General features: G+C 37.6%; 1 protein-coding gene, 1 non-coding gene and 1 pseudogene across 22 annotated transcripts in view; 2 read left to right on the plus strand and 1 right to left on the minus strand.

Annotated features, from left to right (window-relative positions):
- Window positions 1-24,891, plus strand: part of Pum1 (pumilio RNA binding family member 1) — a 112,885-nt gene that overhangs the window by 33,649 nt on the left and 54,345 nt on the right. For 11 of the 21 annotated variants that reach the window (XM_020156592.1, XM_020156596.2, XM_020156598.2 and 8 more), the window contains 2 exons: window positions 17,672-17,780; window positions 18,726-18,904. The exons of 7 other annotated variants lie outside the window; for them this stretch is intronic. In XM_020156592.1, coding sequence (XP_020012181.1) covers window positions 17,672-17,780; window positions 18,726-18,904 — 288 coding nt within the window. The remainder of the gene's footprint in view (window positions 1-17,671; window positions 17,781-18,725; window positions 18,905-24,891) is intronic. 3 more of the 21 variants (XM_020156594.2, XM_074080740.1, XM_074080747.1) reach the window with 1 other exon arrangement.
- LOC141425327 (small nucleolar RNA SNORA32) lies at window positions 5,220-5,339 on the plus strand. Its single transcript, XR_012450391.1, has one exon. It is a non-coding gene; the product is annotated as a small nucleolar RNA SNORA32 (small nucleolar RNA).
- Window positions 9,823-10,171, minus strand: LOC109681746 (vacuolar ATPase assembly integral membrane protein Vma21 pseudogene; annotated as a pseudogene).

The raw sequence follows: 24,891 nt of genomic DNA on the forward strand, positions 1-24,891 counted from the left end.
TACCTGAGCTTAGTGACGTAAAACCAAATAAAGCAACCACAGCATGCACACAGTTATTAAAGTCATAAGTCAGCCACAAATGGAGGTGTCGAAACTAAAAATTAAACTTACATGTATCAAATGCTCTTACTTTTAAGGGGTAGATTTTTTGGCAGTGGGAAAAAGGAGTTCTAGATGAGTTGCTAATCAGAGTATGTCAGTAGCTTATTTTTAGAGTAGTATCCTTTAAGGATGTTGTGTAGAGCTCTGTTATGAAGGGGAGGTGGATTGTTAGTTTCTGGTCAAATAATTACTGAAGATAAAGGTCCCAGCCAATCATCTTATAGAAAAACTTCAGAAGTCAGAGTTTTGCTTTTAGTTTAAACTTTGCAAAATAAAGTTTATTCTCATACATTTTACTGATAGGGAGAATTGCCATAACTGCAAAAGAAAGGCGAGCTCACATGATAGTTAAACTATAGATAATCTCTGATGATGCTAGTTGTTGACATTAAGCATGTATTGATGACTGAGATAGAGTATACAGTTCGAATAAATAGCTTAAGATGTCACAGGTTCACAATGGGGTGTTCGCTTGTGGCTCTCTTTCTGGAGAGTATCCTTAGGTTTTCTCTTTTGTTTCATTTGTTTTGTATCTAATATTTAGATGCTCCCATGTCTGTTTTAATGTTTTAAAGGAAGGAGTTACTGAATTTTAGGTTTCTCACATATACCATCCATTCGTTATATTTGTTCTTTGATTTAGTCAGTGTTATTTGATACAGGCACCGTTAGGTCCTGAGGATTCAAAGTGAATGTAATTCCCCTCTGAAGTTTGTAACAAACACTCTTTGATTGCCTTTGTGGTTAAACATTGATTAGTGAAAAATCTTCTGATGTTTTGGTTCTGAGATCTGGTGATCATGGAGTCCTGTTACCTTGGGTTCATGAGTTTTAAGAGATAACTGGTAGTGTCCTGTTAATCTGCTAATATCATTGAAGCAGTGTATAGTGGTTATTGGGTAAAATACTTGGTTACTTAAATTTCTGGAACAAAGTTTAAACAGAAAGTTAACAGATTTGTGAAATATTAAGTATAGAAGGGGAAACTGCATTTATCTTTCCCCACTCCTGTGATTCTAACCTGGTCACCATTAAAAGTCCTATTCCAGGTCACTTAAAAAAAAAAAAAGATACAAAATAAGAATGATGTCATGTTGCTGTTTTGTAAGAAAAAGTTCTCTAAAAGGTTAATTTTAATTGAATAGTGAACAAGATTTAATAGAAGGTGAATCTTACTTAAATGATAAATTCACAATGTTAAATTCTTTTTAAAATTATTTTTTCCCATTAATGCCAGTTTTTGTATTGTATATATAATTCTTTAGACATGGATGCAGGAATAAATAACTAAACACAGTATGTTCTAACAGCAGTTCTGTGTCACTTTTTTTTCTTTCCTCAAATATTCAGAAAGTAACATTAGCAACTATGATTTGTTAGCTACTTACTAGACTGATGCTAAATGGCTTACATGCACTGTCATCAGTATCACTGAGAGAACAGTTCTGCACTCCAGGTGAAAAGGATAAGAAGGGATAATCTGTTTAGGGTAACACTTATGGTATGTGATAAAGCTGATGTTCTGACCTCGCTTCCTTGCACTTCAACGATGTGCCCTTAATTAGAGTAAATAAAGCCAATATTTATAAAATAATTAAGTAAACATCTGATTTTAGCAAGCTTTAAAAATTGACATATGTGTATATATTTTGCACGATACTGAGGCTTGAACTCAGGGTCTACACCTTGAGCCACTCCACCAGTCCTTTTCTGTGAAGAGTTTTTTCAACATGGGGTCTTAGGAACTATTTGCCTGGGCTTTCTTCGAATCCACAATCCTCCTGATTTCCATCAGAGTAGGATTACAGGCGTGAGCCACTGGTGCCTGTCTGGGAGAATTTTTTTTTTTTAATAAAGCTTCCCCTGCCATATGAATAACTTACTGAAGTTGTTTTTTTAAAAGTATAACTGTCTAGGCACAAAAGGGGACTCACTGAATATGGTGAGAGGTTTCTGCTCTTCAGTTTCTTTAGGTAGTTGAGGAAAAATGGAGTGCATATGGAAACAGAGAAAGCAGTTTCTTCTGTGGTTGGAATTTAGAAAAGAAGGATCATTTTTGGTAGAACTTGTTGGACATCACACTAATGGATGAAGTGTACAGGCTGAGAAGCGTCTTGCAGTATGGTTAGCCCAAAAGAAAAATAAGTTCAGCTTCTAGTTATATCGTTGATTTTTCTTTCTTATTTAGCGAAAACATTTCCAGAAGGGAGTGTATATAAATAGAGTATTTACTAATATAAACACTAAAAATTCAAGTAAATTGCATATGCTTTTAAACCAGGCACAGAATATTTTTGGGGTGTGTGTGTGTGTCTATGTATGTATAACTGTAGGTCCTCCTTAGAGTAAGCAATATGTACAAGAACGTATGGGTCTGTAGAATTCAAAGAGAATTGGTTCCTTTGAAAATAATTGATTTTAGTAGTTAATGTTAGTGCTGCTTGGCTCATTAGTTTTTTTCATCAAAGCCTCTAGTAGACTCTTTTTGAAAAATTTACAGCATTTCTTAGTAGAAATCTTGTTAAGTGGTTAAAGTGTCATTCTTAAAACCTTTCTGGTTTCCTGAAGTACAGCTGTTCTTAGCTAAAGGACTTGTGTTTTACCTTCCTCCTAGTCAAGAAAGTGAAATAAAAAGGAAGAAAGGTAAATGTCTTAGGACTAGGGGCTCAAATTATTTTTAACTATTTCATCCATATTCCTTGCTGGCCTTGTCATTCAGGTAAAGCCTGAAAAGTTTAAAGTCACATATTTGCACAGCATTCATATAATATGAAAAGATTAGTCTGCGCATCCAGTATTGAAGAGAGTATCGTTGTATGAGAGCAAGGGTTACTGACCTTGAGTTTCTGATTTCTGCATTGGTTTTATGTAGCATCTTGCAGGACTTATTTTCTCTACCTGTTGAAGGGCAGCTTTATTACTGTCCATGTCCTAAAAACCATGGATTTGTAAATAGGATTTGTAACTAGAAAGTATTTGAAAGTCTTTTTTTTGGTGGCACTGGGTTTGAAATCAGGGCCTCACGCTTGCTAGGCAGGCACTATACCACTAGAGCCTCTCCTGCTGCCCAATTTGAAGGCCTTTGATACCTTGATTTGCATAGTTGATTTTCTAACTTTTAAAAACTAGGGACATTTTTTTCTTTTTAAGATTTCTTAATTTTTTTTTGTTCCCAGGGTAGTTAGATACTAGACTACCATCTTATTTTTGGTATAAATGAAATGTATTCAGGAATATGATCTTTCATATTTCTTTTAGGAAAATAATGTCCCTTGGAAATAAGTTGGTAAATCTGATTAAGGAAAGTGTTCCAGTATATAGACTGATGAAGAATCTTATTCACTAGAAGTAGAATAAGGTGATATTTAAAAAAAAATTACAGAATCTTATAAGATTATATAAAAATTCTGTCCTTAAGTGTGAGGTAGCAGAATGGTTGTGGAGGGAGGAATTTGATAGTGATTTGGGGATGCTGTTAACTTAAAGAAAGATAATATTTGGTAAGTTAGGACAAGAGCCCTGAAACCACTGCGTCTACCTTGGGTCAAACATGCATCTTTTTTGGACTTTGCTTGTTTTCACCTGTAAGTCAAAGATGTTCAACGACTATTCTTTCAGGTCTGAGATTCTTGGATTCTGCCCTTGTTTCTATCTTTACAAGTAAAAAAGAGGAACAGTTCTTACTTTTTTAGGATATGCCAGAGGACATCTAAATGATGCTTTCCCTTTGTGTAATTTTTAGAGATTCTGGAACTTTTCATTGGGTTCTTTTAAGTGACTAATTGATGAGATTGCAGTTGCCTAAGACATTGAAGTATGCCTCAGGTTTCTTGGGTTGGTAATTCTGGAATCACAGGAGGTGGGATCCTAACGTGGAGGCCAAATCTGTCAAATTGTTCTCCACCGATTTCCATTATGACAAAGAATGTCTCACAGAATTGGAGGCTTTTGATGAGGTAAAAATACTTACAGAATCACAGCTCTGAAATTGCTACCTTACTTTGGTGATTACTTGAATGTAGAGTCCCATAAAAATTGCTCACTTGAGGACTGGCGGTGTGGTTCAAGTGGTACGGCATCTGCTTTGTAGTCTCGAAGCCCTTAGTTCAAACCCCAGTCCTACCAAAAAGCAAAAAAAAAAAAAAGTTGGCTACAAAATGGATTGAGTGTTGGAAAGGAGAGGTCATGTAGCTTTTCTTGCCTTGGAAAGAAAAATTAATAAAGCCTCAGTGTATTAATATAAAAATACCTAGCCAAGCAGTATAATTAATCACACTTTACCAAATTGTGACTTTTGAGTACAGATAGAATGGGTGTACTGTTTGCTCTTGAGACTTTTTTTTTTTTTTAACTTTATTTTGGTGGTACTGGGCTTTGAATTCAAGACCTCATGCTTGCTAAGTAGGTCCTCTACTAGTTGAGCCACTCTGCCAGCCTCTTTTGTGTTGGGTATTTTTGAGATAGGGTCTGGCTTTTTTTTTTTTTTGCCTGGGCTGGCCCTGAACCTCGATCTTCCTGGTCTCTGCCTCCCTAATATCTAGGATTACAGGTGTGAGCCACCAGTGCCCAGCTGTGTTAGCATTTTAAAATGTGTATCAGTATGCTTTTTTTGAGGACAAACCACAATAATATATTTTTCAATATCATTATATGGTGCCATCGACAGCATTATTTATCTATATGAATCTCCCAGTAAGTTTTTGAGGGGTGTTATCCTCTCTTGTTTGTGTGGTGCTGGGGATAGAACCCAGGGCTTTGTACATGTTAGGCAAATGTGTTATTCCCATTTTTTAAGATGAGCAAAAGGAGTACTAAGGTCAGGTGACTCCAGCTAAGACAAGTGTAAAGATATGGATTGACTTCAAATTGTTTTCTTAGGCATAGAAATAATGGGAGCGGAAATATATTGAACATACACAGTTTTTTGGTACTAAAGTAATCACTTCATAGTCATTAGTTTTCACAGCGTTTCTGCAATGTTATGATGCCCTTTTGTAGATGAGGTGAGTAGGATAAGAAAGGCTAATGTGATCATGAACCAGTTATTTAAACTTATATTTGTCATTCCAAGTCCTGAGTTTTCATATTATCTGTGCATTAAAAGTACTCATCATTTATGGTCATTACCAAGGCTTGTAGAATGCTGTTTCTCATTTGCTGTGGACATGACCGTAACAAATTTCCCACTAGGTTTTCTATATGTTGTGTTCCTAGCAGTCGGCCTGTTGGGAACATTTTTTTCAACAACAACAACAAACAGTACTCATTCAAAATTCAGCTTCAAGTATGGCTCCTCTATAAAGCTTTCTTGGTTTTACCAGCTAGAAGATAGGGAGAGAAATAAAGTAGCATGTGATTGGTGGTATTTTTATGGCCCTTTTCTATTTCCCAGGGGACTTCAATTCAGTAAATATTGGTTATATTTTCCCTTCAGATGATTTTTGTACTCAGGAATAAAAGGGTGTGCAGGAAAGGATAAGGAACAGATAAAACTGAAAGCATTCATTCCACTTTCTCTGCAAATACATACTTTTTTTTTTTTTGTGGTACTGGGGTTTGAGCTCGGGGTCTACACCTTGAGCCACTCCACCAGCCCTTTTTTATGTTGAGTTTTTTTGAGATAGGGTCTCACAAACTATTTGCCTGGGCTGGCTTCGAGAGATCCTCCTGATCTCTGCCTCCTGAATAGCTAGGATTACAGATGTGAGCCACCAGCATCCAGCATGTATGTACATTTTAAAAATTTAGTCAGTAGTTACTTTTGCAAACACAGAGCTATAAAATGAATAATAACAATGCTGATGTCATCCATGTTGAATTTGATATAAAGTCATTTGTTATAAAGGATCTTTTGTTTAATATAGCTGAAACCAGATAAATAGGACACTTTCACTGGGCCATCGGCTATGACATAGAAACTTGTCCTCGTTATGTATACACACCTAGACATAATGATGTTTAGAAAACTGCAGTTACTTTTGTTGAATTGCTTGCTCAAGCTTGTATTAAAGTATGTTGTGTGCATTCCTACTTATTTACAGTCGTTTTGCTGATAAGGAACTAGAACACCAAAATTAGTTCACTGTGTTTGGTTAATTAATATCTGCTGTGGTTCTCATAGGAAGGCATTCAGAGAAAGTAGCTTATTTTCTGCATTGGTATTCCGTGTATACACAGCAGCCCATTTCTGTGAACTATTTATTTTCTGGAAGGAATAAAATGGGCTCTCCTGGGTCTGCCATACTGAGATCTTTCATGTCTTTTCAGTTCAACAACTAAAAATATCATGAGACTGACTGGGTGTGTGGATGAATTTGAGTCTTGGTCCCATCTTGAGGCAAAGTTTTTTTTTTCCTCCTCTCACTTGAGCTGTTTACTTGCTGCTATGGGGGCCTCGGGGTTCTGGTCTAGTTATTTTCACTGTTTTATTCCTGAACTTTATAAGTTTCCTAAGTGATCTGGAATTAATTTTTTGCACACTGGGCTCTCAAGTACTGTTAGGCAGTTTTGTAGGTATAGACATTTTAGCATGAATGTAGTTATACTCTAGCTCAGACTATATATTCGTGCACATATAAAAGCATATTACCTTTTTTTTACAGGTAATTTAATGATAATAGAGGTAACAGTGCTTTGTTTCCTTAAATGTTTGTTCCTAAATTATTCACAAAAGCTTACTTTACTTAAGTCATTTCATTTCCTGAACATACTTGACTGTGGTTCTGTCATTTTATGAAGATAGGAGAGAAGTTTCTTTAGGCTCTGTTCTAGTAACTTGAAATGGGAGTGTAGAAAGCAAGCTTTGCTTTCAGTGGACTTGAGGGAGTATGCACTGGAGAGAAGATTAGTGTAGGGCTTGTTCCCAGGTTAATTTATCATGAAATGACATGATGTTTAAGGTGCATTCAGTATGTCTGAGTTTCTTTGAATGCTTGCTTTATGAAAGTACAGTGTCTACAAAAAAAGACAAAAAGCCCGGTTTTGAGGGTGAAGTTGTTGACAGTGGCTGTGTTCTTCAGTGTGCAAAGAACATGGAAAACCCTGGTGCATTTTGCAGTTTAACAGCACTCATCAGCTTGAAGAACCAACTCTGAAGTTCTAATTTGTGGGTGTCCTAAAAGTTAATAGTTATCAAATTATTATTTCTACTTGATTTTTGTTTTTTTTGGGGAGGATGGACTGGGGCTTGATCTCAGGGTCTATACCTAGAGCCACTTCACCAGACCTTTTGTGTGTGTATGTGATGGGTTTTTTCAAGATAGGGTCTTGTGAACTATTTGCCTGGTCTAGCTTCCAACCATGATCCTCCTGAGTGACTATATTACAGGTGTGAGTTACTGGTGCCAGCATTTGATTTTTGGTTTTTTTCCCTCCTTTGATTGTTCTTTTTGGTTCCCCAAAAACCTATAGTGGGTCTTCAGGGCACCTAATTCCCTTTGGACGACTTAAGAAATGTAAGCTTGCAGTACTTTTATTTGCTTGGCTCTTGTTTTCACCTGCCCTTTGTGTGTTCAGCTAACTCTACAGACTAGATTTTTTTTTTTTAGGGTGGGGGACTGTACTGAGGTTTGAACTCAGGATCTCATGCTTGCGAGGCAGGCACTCTAGCACTTGAGCCTCTCCACCAGCTCTTTTTTTGTGTTGGGTATTTTTGAGATAGAGAGTCTCTTGACCTATTTGCTTGGGCTGGCTACAAACCATGATCCTCCTGATCTCTGCCTCCTGAGTAGCTAGGTGATGTGAGCCACAGGTGCTGGGATCAGACTAGATTCTCAATTAAGAAGAACTTTATTGTTGGATTGGCCTATGTGCAAACCTAGTGACTTCATTGTTGATCACCATAATGGGTGGTGCATCTTAACTTGGAATGATACAAGTTTTTCATGAAACACGAGGTGAAAGCTTCAGGCATCCCAGCAGCAGTTCCGTACCCCCATTTCCAAGGGTTCCTTCCTTAGTGTCCCACAGCTGGATTACTGCAGTGGCCTTATGCGTACACTCTCCCTATTTTCAGTAGGATTGTCAGGTTCGTCCTTTAATATTTAGGTGACACTCCCTGTTGCTGCTCACCTCCCCAGCACTTTATACAGACCCACTGGCAGCTGGCACCAGTTGAGCTTTCATGCTCTCCTTACCACACCCCTGGGTTGGTGGCCGGGCTCTGGGTAGGCACCTGTTCCTGCTTGCTTTCACTCCTACTTTTGTTGGCTGCAGAAGGGTCCTTGCACTGTCTTGCATGGGCTCTTAATCCCCTCTTTCAAGGTATTCCTTCACCAATCTCCCTTTCCCCCACCCCCATTTCTTTTTTGCCTGGTTATTATTCCTTTCTTGTCTGAAGTAGATTGTGAAATTTAATAGTTTTATTGCACTTTTAGGCAGTATGTTTATACTGAAAAATACCTCATAATTCCAATAGATTGATTACTGGATTTTCTATTATTAATGCTTAAGTTTTTTCAGGGAAAAGGAAATCTTACTACTTTTTGTTACTTATAGTAGTGGCTAAATGTAGGTGTGCATTTCAGGGTATGTTCAAGAGTAATATTAGAATTCAGTCCTTGAGATGCTGAAACTTCAGTTTCTTTATTTTTCTTTTTTAAAAACAGGGTTTGCTGTGTAGCTGAGGCTGGCCTCAAGCTAGCAACCTTCCTGCCTTAGCCTCCCAAGTGCTGGGATGACAGGTGTGTGCCATCATGACCAGTGAAACTTATTTTTTCTATAGCCAGAAAAACAGTGTTGGTTTTCAGATGTGGGAGGGAAGACCAAGTTACCTCATCTTGGCCAGGCCTAAGTGATTTCATCCATCGTGATGGAAGTGTTATTTAAAGGCGAAAGATGAAACTATTACAGTGCATATCCAAAGTACTGTGTAGTCCTGGGCAACATTTAAAAGAAAACTCTTAGATTTATATTCTGTATGATTAGTTAGGTGAAAATAAACTTTGTTTTTGAAAGGGATTGATTAGGTTTAAACCAAAAGAGAGATTTCCGTAGAAGTCTAGTACTATAGCAATCAGCAGTAACCATTTGCTTCAATAACAGAAAATGTAAGCAGTGATTACTAGCTGTAATGACAGCTACTAGGGAAAAAAGAAAAAAGTGTTAAAAGAGGTACTGATTTTTTTTTTTTTGCGCGGGGGCGGGAGGGTGGTGTCCTGAGGTTTGAACTCAGTGCCTCACACTTGCTAGGCAAGCATTCTACCACTTCTCCAGCCCAGTTTTTTGTGATTCAAATGAACTGAAGCAGAACTAAAACATTATAACATTTTAAAACAATCGTTACATACTTCTAATTATGCTGGAAGGAGGAGGGAGTGTTTGAGGCTATCCTGGGCTAACATAGCAAGCAAGCAAGCAAAAACAACACCACCACCACCACCACCACACACACACAAAACAAAACTGTTTACACTTAAGTATTGAATAAATGACTAAGGAGAATGCAGAGTATGTCTCATTAATATGTAGATGTTTTGTAGACCATGTACCTTAATTGAAAGACAAGGTGATAAAAGTCTTTGCTTTCTCTGTTTGCTTTTAATGAAAAAATAATCAGCCTGTGATCAAGTCAATGAGCTTTTTCCTTTTTTTTGATGGGAGGTTTTTTTTTTAAACATAGTCTTTAATCTGTATTCAAATAAAATGTATTCATTTATCAATACCCCAGAAAAACCATATTTAAAATAAACAGCTTAATGCTGTCACAAGGTGATGTTCACTTTAATCCTGTTTGCCTTCATGCCACTGTTGTGAACCTTCATTCCAGGTTCACGTACACATAGAGGGCCAGCACCACATGAGCAGCAGCCACTGCAAAATGTTGGTATAAAAAGTAACTATCCCTGTTTGACATCCCCAAGACACCTTCAAACAAATAAGATTTAGTTGTGAGATACAAGCCAAAGGGAGCTGTAATCATAAAGCGGTGAAGAGTAGCAGTCTTCAGAATAGATGCTAGGGCTCTTTCTTTTCTGGACTCAAGTGGCTGCAGTATGTTCAGCGCCACTTTGTCAAGGTGCTCCGTGGTGTCGCAGCAGCAGCTGGCCAATGGGCTGGGTTCAGTGGCCATGGTGAGTGCCAGTCCAGGTCAGCCACTCTAGAAGTCAGGAGTGGGGTTTTGAACTCAGGGCTTCATGCTTGCAAAGCAGGTGCTCTGCTGTTTGTGCCACACCTCCATCCCATTTTGTTTTGGTTAGTTTGGAGATGGGGTCTCACGAACTATTTGTGCAGACTGGCCGAGGAACTATGACCCTCCTGAGCATTGCCTCTCAAGTAGCTAGGGTTATAGGCGTGAGCCACCAATGCCTGGTTCTACCAGAGATCATTTTTAATACTCCTTATTTAAGTTACCGGTTTTAATTAACTAATTAAGTTTTGTGCTGAGTGGGGGTATATTGTGGCATACACAGAAGTTCTTAAAATATAACAAGTATTTCATACTTGAATTCACCTCTCTTCATTATTCTCCTTTATTTCCCCTTCCCCTCATTCCTGGAATAGTTTCAGCAGGTATCATTTTTCCATTTACATACATGTGTCCACAATATTTTCACTATATTTACCTTCCCGCACCTTTCCCCACCTCCTCCCCCTAAGCTATAGTTTTCAAAGTGAGTTGGAATTTTAGTTATTAAAAGAATTTACAACAATACACTGTAAGCTCTCTTCTTGAATTCCCACTAACTTGTTTTGAAGTTACTTTGAAGTGCAATGTGTCTGCTGAAGAGAAAATGTCTTATTTATTTATAGTGAATTCCTGGCCACCTAATCTCAATTTTTATTTATTAGAAAACCAATGTAAACTATAAAAAAAAGTTTTTGTAACAAGGAATTCATAATCCTACTGTACCAGCATGCACCTGATTTTGTTATTTTTCTTTCCACACTTGATCCAACAGAGCAGAGAATGGTGCATGAAGAGAAGTAGTCCTTACATAAATAATTTTGTATTTTACCTTTACACTTTAAGGTATTTTTTACATATTGTATACTGCATCATGGTTATTTTTGGTGGGCTTATATTATTCCACAGATATGTGATGGTTAAATATTTAATTTGTGCCCAACTATTTTGTTCTTACAAGGACTTTGAGTATGGAGTTTCCTTTTGAAAAAGTCTTTTTTTGAGACAAATTTTTGGGAGTGGACTATGATTCTTGATATGTATGCTATCTAAGGCCTGTCCTAAGGAATTGTGCTAGCAATAATTGATGGACCTTTTTAAAATTATTATTTTGTAGCCTTGGAAAGTATCGATTTATGCTTTTTATGTTTTAACAGTATAAAACTTTCATAAACTATAGTAATGAATTAAATTAGTATTGATCATGGGAGTTCTTTTTATACTAACTCACTTGCTTTTACAGCAGTATATTAAGTATATTAAGGTTTTGAAAAGGGACTTCTGGAAATTATATCTTCACGAATGAGACTAGAACCTGTGATTTTTTTTGTGGTTACCATCATACATCTTCATTTCAGTCAGTTCTGAAAAGTTCTTTCTCTGAATTGATATCAACTTCTCAGTGTATTTGAGAGTGTGATGAGAATGTATACTAAGATTATTATTGCTATATCTTACCAACTAGTAAAGTATCAGTCATTTGATTTCTGCATTGGCTACATTCGAATGAAAGTAAACTTGTATTGGAAATTTGAGTTGTCAGGTAACAACATGATCAAGGTCTGCAAGGTTGTAGCATCTCTGTGTGTATTACTCCTTAACAAGCCAAGTTTATGCTCTGAGAGATAGCTCTGTGCAGTTTGTATTACATGTGTAAGCACTGAAGTCATATCTTATTTCTTTTGAGTATAGAGTAGTTGTTGGAATGCCCATTCGGTGTCAAAATTATCAGAAAACCTCATTTATAGTTCCCTATGCAAATATTAGTTTTTGTACAGTTGGGCAAGTCCAGTCCTTAACAGCTGTCTTCTCTGCAGTTTTTGTGAAGGTGTAGTCATGGTTCTTGTGGTGGTCTGTTGGAGCTGTTAATGTTATGATATATGCATTAAAGTGACCTGGGGTCACTCATGATGCTGTGTTCCCCTTACCTGCTAGCTGAGTACATAGTAACATTTCATCGACAAGCCATAGTATTGTGCAGTCTGTTACTACCCCCTCCCCCCCACTGTAGGTTGAACCCAGGGCCTGTGCATGCAAGGCAAGTACTGTACCACTTGAGCTGTGCCCCATGTACCTTTGCCCTCACTGACCTTGAATTCAGAATTCCCTGCCTCTCCAAAGTAGCTGGGTTTATAGATGTGCATCACCATTCCCAGCTACTGCTTTCCTCTTAAATAAACATTTGATTCTTTGAATAGTTACTTTGAATTTAGTATTGTGGTGTTCATGTACATACTTTTATCTCATTGAATGTTTACAGTAGTCCATTTTCTAGGTGAGAGACTGAGTCAGAGAAGATTTAAATTCACATAGCTGTGATTTGAAATCAGGTTAACATGATTCAGATCATTCATGTGTGTTTTATCAGTGCATTACTTTTTTTTTTTTTTTAACATTTCTGGAGTTTGAACTCAGGGCCTAGTGCTTGCTAGGCAAGTGCTCTGCTGCTTGAGCCATGTCCCTAGCCCTTTTTGCTTTTGTTGTTTTTTTTTTTTTTCCCACTTTTTGCCTCGGCTGACCTTTGACCAGGATTCTCCTACCTAGCCTCCTGCCTAGCTGGGATTATAGGAGCTCACCACCATGCCTGGCTTATTTTTTGAGATAGGCTCTCAGCTCCCAAGTAGCTGGGATTACAGCCTTGAGCCACCCTGCAGACATTATGATTGTATTACTTATTTAAATAAGAAAGAAGCTTTAGAAGTTCTTGATGTTCTCAGCCTTTTATTTTGTCTCTGTGTTTAAAGGGTTCTTGGTAGGGGCTTATGGGACCAGGTGTAACTGTAGCTTTGTATATAATCTTTTTTTTTTTTTTTTTTTGGTGAGATGAAAAAAGGTGTTTCCAGACAAAAGGTAGGTGTTTCCCAAGTGACTAATTGCTTGTCAACCTGTATTTGATTTCTGTTTTTTCCTCCAGAAGCCTTATGAGTAAGCTTACTTATTTAAGTCTTTTCTTTTACAAAAGTATGGGGTACTTTTTTTTTCTTTTACAGGATGGGATTAATAATGTGTGCTTTTCTCTCCAGTATTTGAGAATAGACCCTTTTGGTGGGGCAATTAGTAATCCCACTTAATGAGACATTATAGGGAAGGGTACAAGATCTGTCTTATTGCTGGGTATCGTCTTTTTTTTTTTTTTTTTTTTCCAGTTTGTAGGTTTTGAAACAGTTTTGTTACTAATTGAGAAATGATTGGGTTACGGGATTGCAATAATAACTCTCAGGTGGCCAGGATCATTGAGCTCAGCAAGCTTCCTACCACAGAAGCCAGTTCTCCCAAGAACTTGTTTGGTCAGCAGTGTCAGTCAGGGAGTTACCTAGCTGTTTTTAGTGTCTACTCTAGTCAGGCTGCCTTGGGCATCACTTTCTTTTATAGGGATGGGTGTTTGTGCATCCGTATACTATCTACCAGCTGGATAACACTGCGCACAGTTTTGACTCCTTGCTTTCATTGGCCCAGTTCCTAATTCCCATTACCTTCCTTTAGAATTGTCAAATCTTTTCATCCTCTTACTGCCTAATCTTTCCCTAAAGTGAGTTTTGAAAACCTCTCCTCTCCTGTGATCTATTGCTTTTTGTCTTGTCAAAAAACAGTCTTGGGGGCTGGTAGAGTGACTCAAATGGTAGAGTGCCTACCTAGCGAAGAGTTAGGCCCTTAGTTCAAACTCCTCCACTGCCCCTCCTCTTCCCCCCACCCCCCAAAAACCCCCAGTCTTAAATATGGCATTAAGTTCTTAATATGGTATTTAGGAGGTATTGTCATATGTTGGTTATATTTAAATTTTTGGTGATTGGATTTAGGTGTGGAAGTTTGGCAACTGCTAGTGGGTTGGCTAGTCTGGATGTTTCAACCTGTGTTGTGGGCGATGTTACTTACCTCTTGGGAGGATTTCTCTCAAATTTGAAATAGCACTTGAATGAGAAATCATTTTTTAAAAATAATCCAGTAGTTTTACAACTCCTTTTAATTCATCAGATTTGAAGTTAGTTATCTTTATTTTAGTTTACATTTTAATATAAATGATGCTACTTGAACTACTTGAATATTGGTAAGAGTAGCAGATTTAGGTTGATTTATTTTTGCAGTTTTAAAAGCCAGTCTTTTTCTTTTTTGGCAGTATTGGGGTTTGAACTCTGGGACTTAAACTGGCTGAGCAGGCACTCTGCCACTTGAGCCACTTCCAAGAAGTGTTTATTGAAAACAAACTCCTGAAGGAAGTATTTCAGATTCACAAAAAAACACTTCCACATCCTCACAATTCTGTTAGTTACCTGTTGCTATGTAACAAATTCTGTAACAATTAATGATGCAGCTGTTTAAGCCTCACAATTTTCATAGGTTAGGAACCAGGCATCACACCCCTTAGGGCCTCTTACAAGCTGCAGTCAAGATTAACTCTGGGGATCTATTCATCTCAAAGCTTGACTGGGGAAGGGTCTGTTTCCAGAATCACATAGTGATGTCAGGATCCAGTTCTTACAGATTTAGACTGAGGTCCTCTGTTCCTAATGAGCTGCTGTGTAGAGTTCTCGCTTGGTTCCTTGCTAAGTGGGCCACTCCCTGTGTTGGCTCACAGTATAGCAACTGTCTTCATAAAAGTGAGCAAGCAGGAGGGCAAGAGAAAAATCTAAACAGTATGAGCGCTGTAGACTTCTGTAACATATCCTGTAACATCTAGTTACATCCTTTCTGATTTTGGTTAGAAGCAAGGCAGTAGGTCCTGCTCAAAGTCAAGGGAAGGAGATTAGATCATTAGCACTAATCTCAGATGGCTTCATACCACAGTTGAGAAGTGTACATGGATATGTTTTGGAGTAGATAGAAATGCTAGGTCCTATGTAAGGCCCAGAGACAAATTTGCTTCTGTCTCTGCCTAAACACTTTGGTTCAGTATTTTGTTCTGTTCCCAATTTGCAGAGCATCCTTGCAACTCATACTTGAGCTCTCTGCCTGTCCCCAATCAGCATGCTGCCACCTTTCTCTCTGACCTCCTTTTTCTTTATCTCTTCTGAACTTGCCTTTTCAAGTCCTTGCTGTTTCCACCGATAACAGTTAATTGATCTTCACCACTGCTTTGCAAAAATATATGGGGTTTCAGTACATTTGGGGCCGCCGCTAGCTCTGTTTGGTATTTATATTGTTAATATGGGAGAAATGATTGACTCTTGATGAGCTAGGGACTTGAACTTTTTGATGGGCATTCCTTTGACACTTGCTGAATCTATTACAGCTTTGAAGTAGAATAACCACTTTTTAGCAATTTGCTTCATGTTTTCTGTATTGTTTCTTTTTGAAGGAATTTAGCCTAGAGACAGCTTTGCTTTTTGCTCACCTGCTTTTTGCTGGCTTTGCACATTATGACATGAATGCAAGATGACAGGATTCAAGAAATCATTGCTGAAGCCTTTAGACAAAGGTTCCTGTGTTCAGTTAGCAGTTTAATAAATTGTGGACAAGACTGTATTTGTATATGAAGCCTGGTACTTTTAGAAGATGTTTTTGAGTTTTGAATAGATTTTCAAGTTTGTGTGAAGGATGAAGACTATCTATCATAACATGGGGCATAAAATTAACCACCAAGACAGGTGGTCCCTTGTGCTAACATTGTTTCCTTTGGTACACAAAAGGGTGGCTAATGTTTGCTCTTACTCCTTCAAAATAAAGGAGAGAAATCAGAATTACAATTGGAAAGGGTACAGCCACTGAGGGAGGAAAATTTATGTGTCATTTTTGAATAGGGCATTTTTTAGATGAAAAGCAGAAAAATAAATTTGAAAACAAAAATTCTTGAATTGTCCATAGCATGATTTAATTTTCAGTATCCCTTCTGTGATTTAATAGCTGTTTTGCCTAGCTGTAATGCATTTAATTGAGAATACATTTATTGAGAACCTATTTTGTTGCAGACATTGTGTTAGGTACTCATTGACAATAGCAGCCTGAAAAATATTTTTTTCATCAGTAAAAAGAGCACAAGGCCGAGGTCAGTTCAGTAATATTTCCCAGAGCACATGCACATACCTACTCCAGGGTATCCTGACTCCACTGCTTAGCTCTGATCTGGGCTCTCCCATTTTACTTGCTTTCCTCCTTTCCCACAACCCTCTCAAGTTAATAGTCCTCAGAAGCACTGTCTGGAAATTGACTGCTGTTTGTAACTGTTTGCCCTTGGAAATTTTGGCACCTGTGCAATTAAATGTCAGGTCAAAATGTCTTTGCTGTGATATCACTTGGTATTTGTTTGCAAATAACAGATTAAGTTCTGAAAAGTGTGTGGGAAACTTTTGGGTTCAGGTAGTACTCCATTTATTCAAATTACACTGAGGAGTCCAGAAATTTTTTTGGGAATCCAGGATCCATTTTAGTTGGCAAAGTTTAGTTTTTCTTTCATTATCATTGTACTATGGGCTAACAGTTGGACAACAAACCTTTATTGTCCAGGAGAAGAGCAAATGTCTTGTGCTTTCTAGTGTTTTAGTTTGTTGCACGGAGAAATTGAACTCTTTTCAGATGTGTCTTTTTATGCTCAAAAACACTGTCTCAGATGTCTGAGTTTGAGTAATAGATGTTGAGAAGGAAACGGGAAATAAGGGGACATTTTAGTGAGTAGAGCTGGTGATCAGATCCAAGAATGATGGAGTTCTCATGGAATTTTTCTTTGTAATCATTATCACTGGATGCTTTGATCTTGTACAAAACTGTATAATGTTTTGCATGAAGGGCATTTAGCATTTCTTTGGTTGAAACTAGTTTAAAGTTCTCATTGATTTAGGGCCAGTGATGCCTGTATTTCTAAGAAGCATGAAAGGCTTTGTGAAGTCACTTTAATGACACTACCAAGTATCGTTAAAATTGATGGAGGTTAGGAGAGTTTATTTCCTTTCCAGTAATGGACAAATAGTTTTTCTGTTTTTCCAAAATCTTCGAGTAGGTTAGTGTTGTGGTAGGGCAGCGTTCAGTTTACAGAATCTCTGTGTGTAAAGGAAGTGAATTTTTCCTCTAGCACTCTGCAGTTGGGATTCATAGCTGGAGTTTTGTTCTAGCTTGAGTAACTTTGTATGATCAGGAAGTACATGTGTAGATAGTGTTTTAATAGTTGTAGGTAATTCCTTTTTCAATAAGAGTCCTCTTAGCAAGCAGTTAGCTCACAGAGCCAGTATTAGTACCATTCCCGCCTCCTTAAAATTCTTGGCATAACTTAAGTGAATAATTCTAAATATATAAGCCGAGCCTTTATTGGATAGTTCGATTAGTATTCCCCTTTGCTTTAGGCCTCTTTGTGTCTTTTAGCATATAAATAGTAGTGCCCTGATCATAGCTGTGTAGTCGAACACTTTGATTAAAGATCTTCAGGGCATCTTCAGTACCCTTGTCTAAAAGAAAGTGTTGACTGCTGTACTTTCATCCTTTATGAATTCTTTAAAAGCATCTATTATTTTTAATTTGCAGCAGCTCTTGCCAGGTAAAAAGTTTTGGGAAACAGATGAATCCAGCAAAGATGGACCAAAAGGAATATTCCTGGGTGATCAATGGCGAGACAGTGCCTGGGGAACATCAGGTAATCTAGATCTAGCATCTGTACTGTGATTTATGCCTGTCTTAGAGCTCCTTTTCTCAGCACTTGGCAAGTCATGAATTTCACATTAGTGACATAAGAATGACAAGCAAATGTCCTGTCCTGTAGTATAATTGCCATTAAGGAGCTTATATGATGCAATATATTAAAACATAATAAAATCAAATCATCAATATTTTCTGATGCTAGCCACAGAGGAATGGTCTCATTTGAAATGACCATAATTTTACTTATAACTTTGTTTTGTTCTGCTGTCAGCATACCTGGAATTAGAAGACCCATGCCTGCCATTTGAAGTTCATGTTTCTCTTTCTCCCCTTCCCTTTGTATACCATGTATGGGATAATCTTATCTTTAAGTGTGATTGGGACCAAATGAGTCACTGGGCACAGGCACTCTTGTGATAGACATCCCCTAAAGAGGATGGGGAGAACTTATAGAGGCAGACACAATTGACAGCAGAAAGAAGTGACAATTGACAGGGAGGAAGAAGACAGAAAACCGGAAAGCTGATGTGCTGTGTTACAGCGCAGTGCATGAATGGAACCTCATGATGACCACGAGCCATTGAAAAAGATTACATTGTTGCTTTTAAAAAGGGCAGTAAAATCACATTGGATTTTAGTGATATTACCAGTAAAAACATTAAATTCTGCTACTTGGAAGGGGCAAATGTTAATTTATATACTTAGATAGATAAATTATGTGAACTGCTATATTCCTCTGCTGTTCTCGATAAATGAGGGGTGTGTTCCGTTTCCTTAGCTTATGCAGAATATCAATACATAGTGAAAGATGGTAGATTTTGGCTCAGCTGACCATGGTAGGTTTTCTGATTCCCAGTTATTGGTTTATCCATGAGACATCACTCATAATTTGTTTGGGCCTCTGGCTGCACTGTATCATGCTTGTGTATCTTTTTTGTAGATCATTCAGTTTCCCAGCCAATCATGGTGCAGAGAAGACCTGGTCAGAGTTTCCATGTGAACAGTGAGGTCAATTCTGTACTGTCCCCACGATCGGAGAGTGGGGGACTAGGCGTTAGCATGGTGGAGTATGTGTTGAGCTCATCCCCGGGCGATTCCTGTCTAAGAAAAGGAGGATTTGTAAGTTGGCTTGAGGAACTTGTTCCTATATCTCTCTTTCGTTTTTTCCCCCCCTAAAGCAAAACATGCCTAATTAGTTTCCTTAGATATTCACAACACTCATCACAGGATATTTTTAACACTTTCATTGCAAATAAGCTCAGTAAATATAGTAGGAGATGCAAACTAAACCTTAAAGATGGAGAAATAGTGTTTAGTGGGGATACATTGATAGCAATGTGAGCTAAAAACTGAAATCTAAATTTTATTTGATTGGTCTACCAGAGAACATCATTCTTAGTTTAAAACAAAACAAACAGAAAAAAAAAAAGGAGATGTGATTAAAAGAAATTTGAAGCTGGGTATCCATAGGGAATTCCTGATCTGAGAGCAATGATTTGCCAATACCCAAGGAACCTTAGTGGACCATGTATGTGGGATGATTCTTACTTTTTGCAAGCTAGACTTTAATTATAGACTCACCCTTGCTTGGCTGTCTTTGAACAACTTTGCTTCTCACACCTGGTCTATCAGGAAATTAGAAGTTTTATTAATTCTTGACCTGCAATTTAATTTTTTTTGTGTGTTTGTTTTTGATTCATTACTACTGACCTTTCTGATGGCTAAATAATATCCAAAGCAGCCTTTTCCTGCTGAATCTTAGCTTTCCTCAAGCATCTTTGATAGCCTTTGTCAACTATTTCTTCATATCATGTGACTTTCTGAATCTTGAAATCTTAAGATACATATTCATGAGTCTTCCTTGTTTTGTAATCTGTGACTGGGTTTATGTTCCATGTCACAGCCATGAACATGAAGGCCTCAGAGACATCCTGAATCTGTCTTCTCCTTTTAGTTTTAACTCACTTTGTTTCTCTTCCTTTTCATAACCCTTTTTTCTCTGAAGTCATTTGTGCTAATGACCATCTCATGGTAAGCACTAAAGGAAAAGAGTCATTTTTTCCCCCAAATCATATCAATAATTTTGCTTCCATAACTGTCATATACTTATTCCTTTAACTTATATATAGCATTTGTTACTCAATGATTTTATTTTCCTGTGTCTGTCATTAAGTATCAGAGGCTTGGTTTTGTCTTCCTCCTTTCACTTAAAATGTCGTAGAGCAGCAGTAGTTTGTATTTGGCGTAGCCTCTTCCTGTGTCACATATACTTGTATTGGCCATTCTGAAGCTGACCTGATTGCTTCTGGGTCTTTGACCTTGCATAGACTTTGGTCAGACTTAGTGGCTTATAGGTCAGGTAGAAAACCTGCCTCCTGTTTTTGATCTTCTCAAGGAGCTGCTTGGGAAGAACAAGATCTACCCTTTGAATATAAGGAATGGAGTCAGGTTAATTGTCATTTGCCTGTTGTCTCATGGGAAGAATGGAGTTACTTTTCTTTTTTTTGTCCTATCCCCTCTCACCATTTTTCCTTCCTCACACTTTTTCTCATCTTTTGAGTGCATATTCCTTAAAGGAAGTGCTGCATTCTAAACACTGCCTGGAACTTTGGTTTGTTTGCTGAAGGAGAAAAATTAGTATTGTGTTTTAATGAGTTGTTAGTGTGGCAAAGGGGACCCTTTATGACACTGGCTGTGAATTCTCTGATAGGTGTGTAACCAGTTTCTAGTTTGTGGACATTAGTCAGGAGGCATAGTGAAGTTTGTAGGAGTCAGAAGAATCATTGGAATAGGGAGGTGGATAAAATGGTGATACTGAATTATTATTATCTTCTTATTAGATACTTTTTAAAAAGTGATAAAAGCTCTGTCTTTGGATTTAGTATCCTGTATTTGTCTTTTCAAGGGAGGGTTCCATACGTGGTTGTCTTGAGAGACTAGTGATTTTTAGCTCTTTTATAGTATTGTGACCAGTGGAAATTAGGCCTCAGAATAGATGAGGTCAGAAGATTGGACTCTTTTTTTTTTTTTTTTTGCTGTGCTATGCAAGTGCTCTACCACTGAGCTGCATCCCTAGTCCAGTAGATTGGACTTCTTTTTTTTTTTTTTTTTTTTAAACTGGGGTTTGAACTCAGGGCCTTCACCTTGAGCCACTCCACCAGCCCTTTTTTTGTGAAGGGTTTTCTTTGAACTATTTTCCTGGGCTGGGTTTGAACTGCAATCCTCCTGATCTCTTCCTCCTAAGTAGCTAGGGTTACAGGCTTGAGCCACCAGGGTCCGGTTTTGTTCACCTTCTTTTCAGAAGGAAGGTTGTGGGTAATGAAAATTATTCCATATTCTGACTTGAGTTGCACCTATAGAGTGATTACAGAGGACTGATCAGTGACATCAAGCCACTATGTTGGCATGCAACATCTTCGGGTGGACAAAGACCTGATAATCAGTGAACTGCTAGTCAGCTTTGGGGTTGTATCCTGCTGATTTTTATACCTAATTGGGCTTCACTCTGCCTGTTGGTTTGGAAGACATATGACCAAAGCTATGTTTATGAAAACTGGAATCACCTTCTGGTTGTCATGGTGTGCATGCATCTTCTAGAAAAAGGTGAGCCTTTTTTTTTCTTTAAAAATACATCTAGTCTGTCATTCAGTGTTGAGTTCAGAGAAGGAAGACAATAGGATATCTAATTGTTGCAGGTAATTGTTCTAAAGAGCACTACTGGGTAGTTAGTGGGTTAGAGCACTCAGGTGATTTACTTTATGCTGGGGTACCAGCGTGACCTTTGGTAAGCTGTGGATAAACCTCGTTTTAATCCTCCTGAGAGCTGAAAACGTTCTCTGTGGCGTAGAATAGTCGACTTCAAAGCAGGTCCTAAGAGATCATTCTCAGATTCCTTTTCAGGTAATGGTAATCCATAACTAAAGTAATCTCATTCTGTAGTGCTTTTCCATTTTCAGTGAGGTTTCCTGGTGACAGCTTGAATGGCAAGTATTTAACTCTTCACCTTCTCTGAGCCTCCTTGAGGCTCATTTTGATGGTGTAAATGGTCTCACTTTAGTAGTTTTGGCTTCTTGTTAAGGATACTTTCAGGCTGATAAAAAATGTGGCAACCATATTTTGTTCTTAACACTTGCTGTAAATTCTTGGTAGTATTCTGCATATGAAATGTAACCCTTGAAGTAGCAGTTTTTGTGATAATGAGAAAACTCATAATGCCATTAAGTCTTTTATTTTTGTTCCCTTTTTTGTATCCTTTATTTATTCCTGGAATAAGATAGATTTCCTCCCCCCACCCCCACCTGGTTGAGAGTGATTACAAAATCTGCTGGAATTAATTGTTATGCAGGCCCATCTAAGGACCTTGCTGTAGGTCTTTTGGAATACCAGCTGATGTTTCTCGAATGGGTTGAAGCCTAGCTAGTCAAACAGTGGATCATAATTTCTACCTTACTGGTTTGTAATATCTAGAGGAATGGGAAGATCACCCTAAACTTTTTTTTAATTATAGCAAAGGCTGTTCTAACCTTGCAGAAGAAAGAGTTTTAGAAAAAAGTATCTTGGAAGGTCTTTCTAGTGGCTGCTTTCTGACCTGGAGTATGTGTATTCATAGCAGTCCGTTTGAGTCACAAAACTTGATGATTTGCTAGGTTCCACTGTTTATATTTTAGGTAACTAGTATTACTTTAATTGATTTTTTTGTTCAACACTTTGGGCAGTGTAATACAGATAGAAATCTGGGGTTTAACTCTCAATGGGACCTCAGTTTCCTTATCTATAAAATGGGGATAATTAAAACCCTATAAACTCTTGCTCCTCAAAATCAGTGTGCCAATATCAATAGTACCACCTAGGAATTTATTAGAAATACAGATTCTTAAGACCCTACTCTAGACCTACTGAATCAAAACCTAGTTTTTTGAAGGGTGGGTTTTTTTGTTGTCGGTGGTGGTAGTTTTTATTTTTGTTTTTGGTGGTACTGGCGTTTGAACTCAGGGCTTCACTCTTGCTAGGTAGGCACTCTACTCCTTGAGTCTCTCCACCAGTTCCTGGTTTTCTTTTTTGATATAGGGTGTCATTATAGGCTTATTGACCTGGAACTCAAAAGTGTCAGCCTCCTGAGTGCTTGGATTATAGTCATGGACCACCATATCCAACCCTAAAACCTGTACTCTTGATAAGATACCCCCTAACGGTTTATATGCATATTAAGGCTTGATAAGCAATGCAATAAGATACAATTTCCTTGGAAAACTAAATCATTAAGAAGCTATTAGAAACTTACACAGGATAGAGTCCCGTCAGATTTGGGCTTGCCTGAAATAATCTACAAACGCTACTTTGCAGCATCAAGATAACTTTTTTAAAAACCCTTTTTTTTGGAGGGTAGTCTTTATAATGAAAACAAACACCCCTTTCTACCTGTAACATGTTTTCTTTTTCTTCTTGGATATCCCAGCAGATGTGCCGTCTTCCCTCTGTACAATAGTAATCAGGTGATACTGTGCACATTGCTTGAGGTTGACCATGTTCTTTTTGCAGTACACTTTCCCCACTTTTGTTCATTCTGAAATTGGGATGCATATCTCAAAGACCAGATCATATTTTTAATTGCTTAACATAAAATGATGGTGTCTTTATTGATTAAATGTAGTAGTAGCTTGGTTTTGTTCATGTATCTCAGAAAACCAGTTGAACCAAAAATGCAATGATGAGAGCCTGAGTAACATAGGATGCCCCAGCAGTTTGTAAGCCTTGAGGAAGTAGGAACGAGGGGGGTTGTTTCTATGAAAAAGAAACGGCTTAAAAAAGGCAAAAAGTGGATGAAGTACTTTTTAAGGGAACTCTTCTTTTATGAATTGCCTTATTTAATCCTTGGAAAACCATTAAATACAGATACTGTTGTAGCTACGAATTAATAGATAAGAAAAACAAGACTTGGAAATTAGGGGTCTTGGATCCAAACTTTTAATTTTAGCTCTGAGCTGCATTGCTTTCTGCTCTGTTCTGCTGGCTTATGAGTTGGGTTCCTCATAAAATAGTCATATTTGATATGTTTAAAAGTATTTCATATGTATAGCAATTTCAATTTTTATTCACATTTTTAAATATTGAAATTGTTTACTAGTACTGATATAAGCTGCTGCACTTTAAAAGGAATTTAACATTTCAGTTTTTTGGTATTTGTGAGAAACTGACAGGTGTTGCACAGGAGAAATTAACATTTTGGTTATGCTTTTTTTCACTCAGTGAGTTAAGCAGATACACAGAATACTCCATTTTAGAAAAAAAGGAAGGAAAATTCCTAATCTTATTGACTGTGACTTATGCCATGTGGACACTGCAGTCAGAGAAGGAATTAAATTCTACTCTGACTTCATTCAAAATAAGAGATATACTTGAAAGTATTACTCCTGTTCTGCGAGTCTTTGGAGGAAGCTGAGCCATAAGAGTGTGGACTTTGATCTCATTGATATATGGTGGTTCTTCCTATGTCTGCTTTTCTCCCATTCTTTCACATCTAGCAGTGTAATCCATTTCTCCACCTCTGTCCATCTGGGATCTCTCAGCACCCTTTTTTGTCTCACACTAGAGATTTTCATTGGGCTCGAATGCTTGCATTTAGAGTATGTCACTGATGTTTGTATTCAAGCATTACGGTTTTGGCTTAGCATTTGTCTAAAAGAAATTCATACGTAAAAGGTGCTGTTAATCCTTACTTATTACTATTTTTGTTCATTTAGCTAATAAGCTTTTTAGTATTACTGTGTACTAGGAAATATGTGACAGAAAAGCAGAACACAAACCTTCCCTTTCTGGTGCTTATGTTGAATATAATTGTGTTGGTTCTCAATTGTAGGTGCTTGTCTGAGCTATTGAAGAAAAAGTTTTTTCTAAAATCTGTGGGAGCTTCTACAGACCAATTAAATCAGAATCTTTTAAGATGAGATTGTGATGAGTCCTAACTATAGAATTGTGAAGATGACTCTGTTCCTGGCAGGGCCATGTCAGCTATATACTTGTATTTGATTGTTAAAACCCCTTAATCTTTACATTAGTTTTTAATGTTTTAAATTTTATTTTATCATTTTTATATTTACTTACATGTA

Source organism: Castor canadensis, chromosome 7 (genome assembly GCF_047511655.1).
Source record: "Castor canadensis chromosome 7, mCasCan1.hap1v2, whole genome shotgun sequence".
NCBI lineage: Eukaryota > Metazoa > Chordata > Mammalia > Rodentia > Castoridae > Castor > Castor canadensis.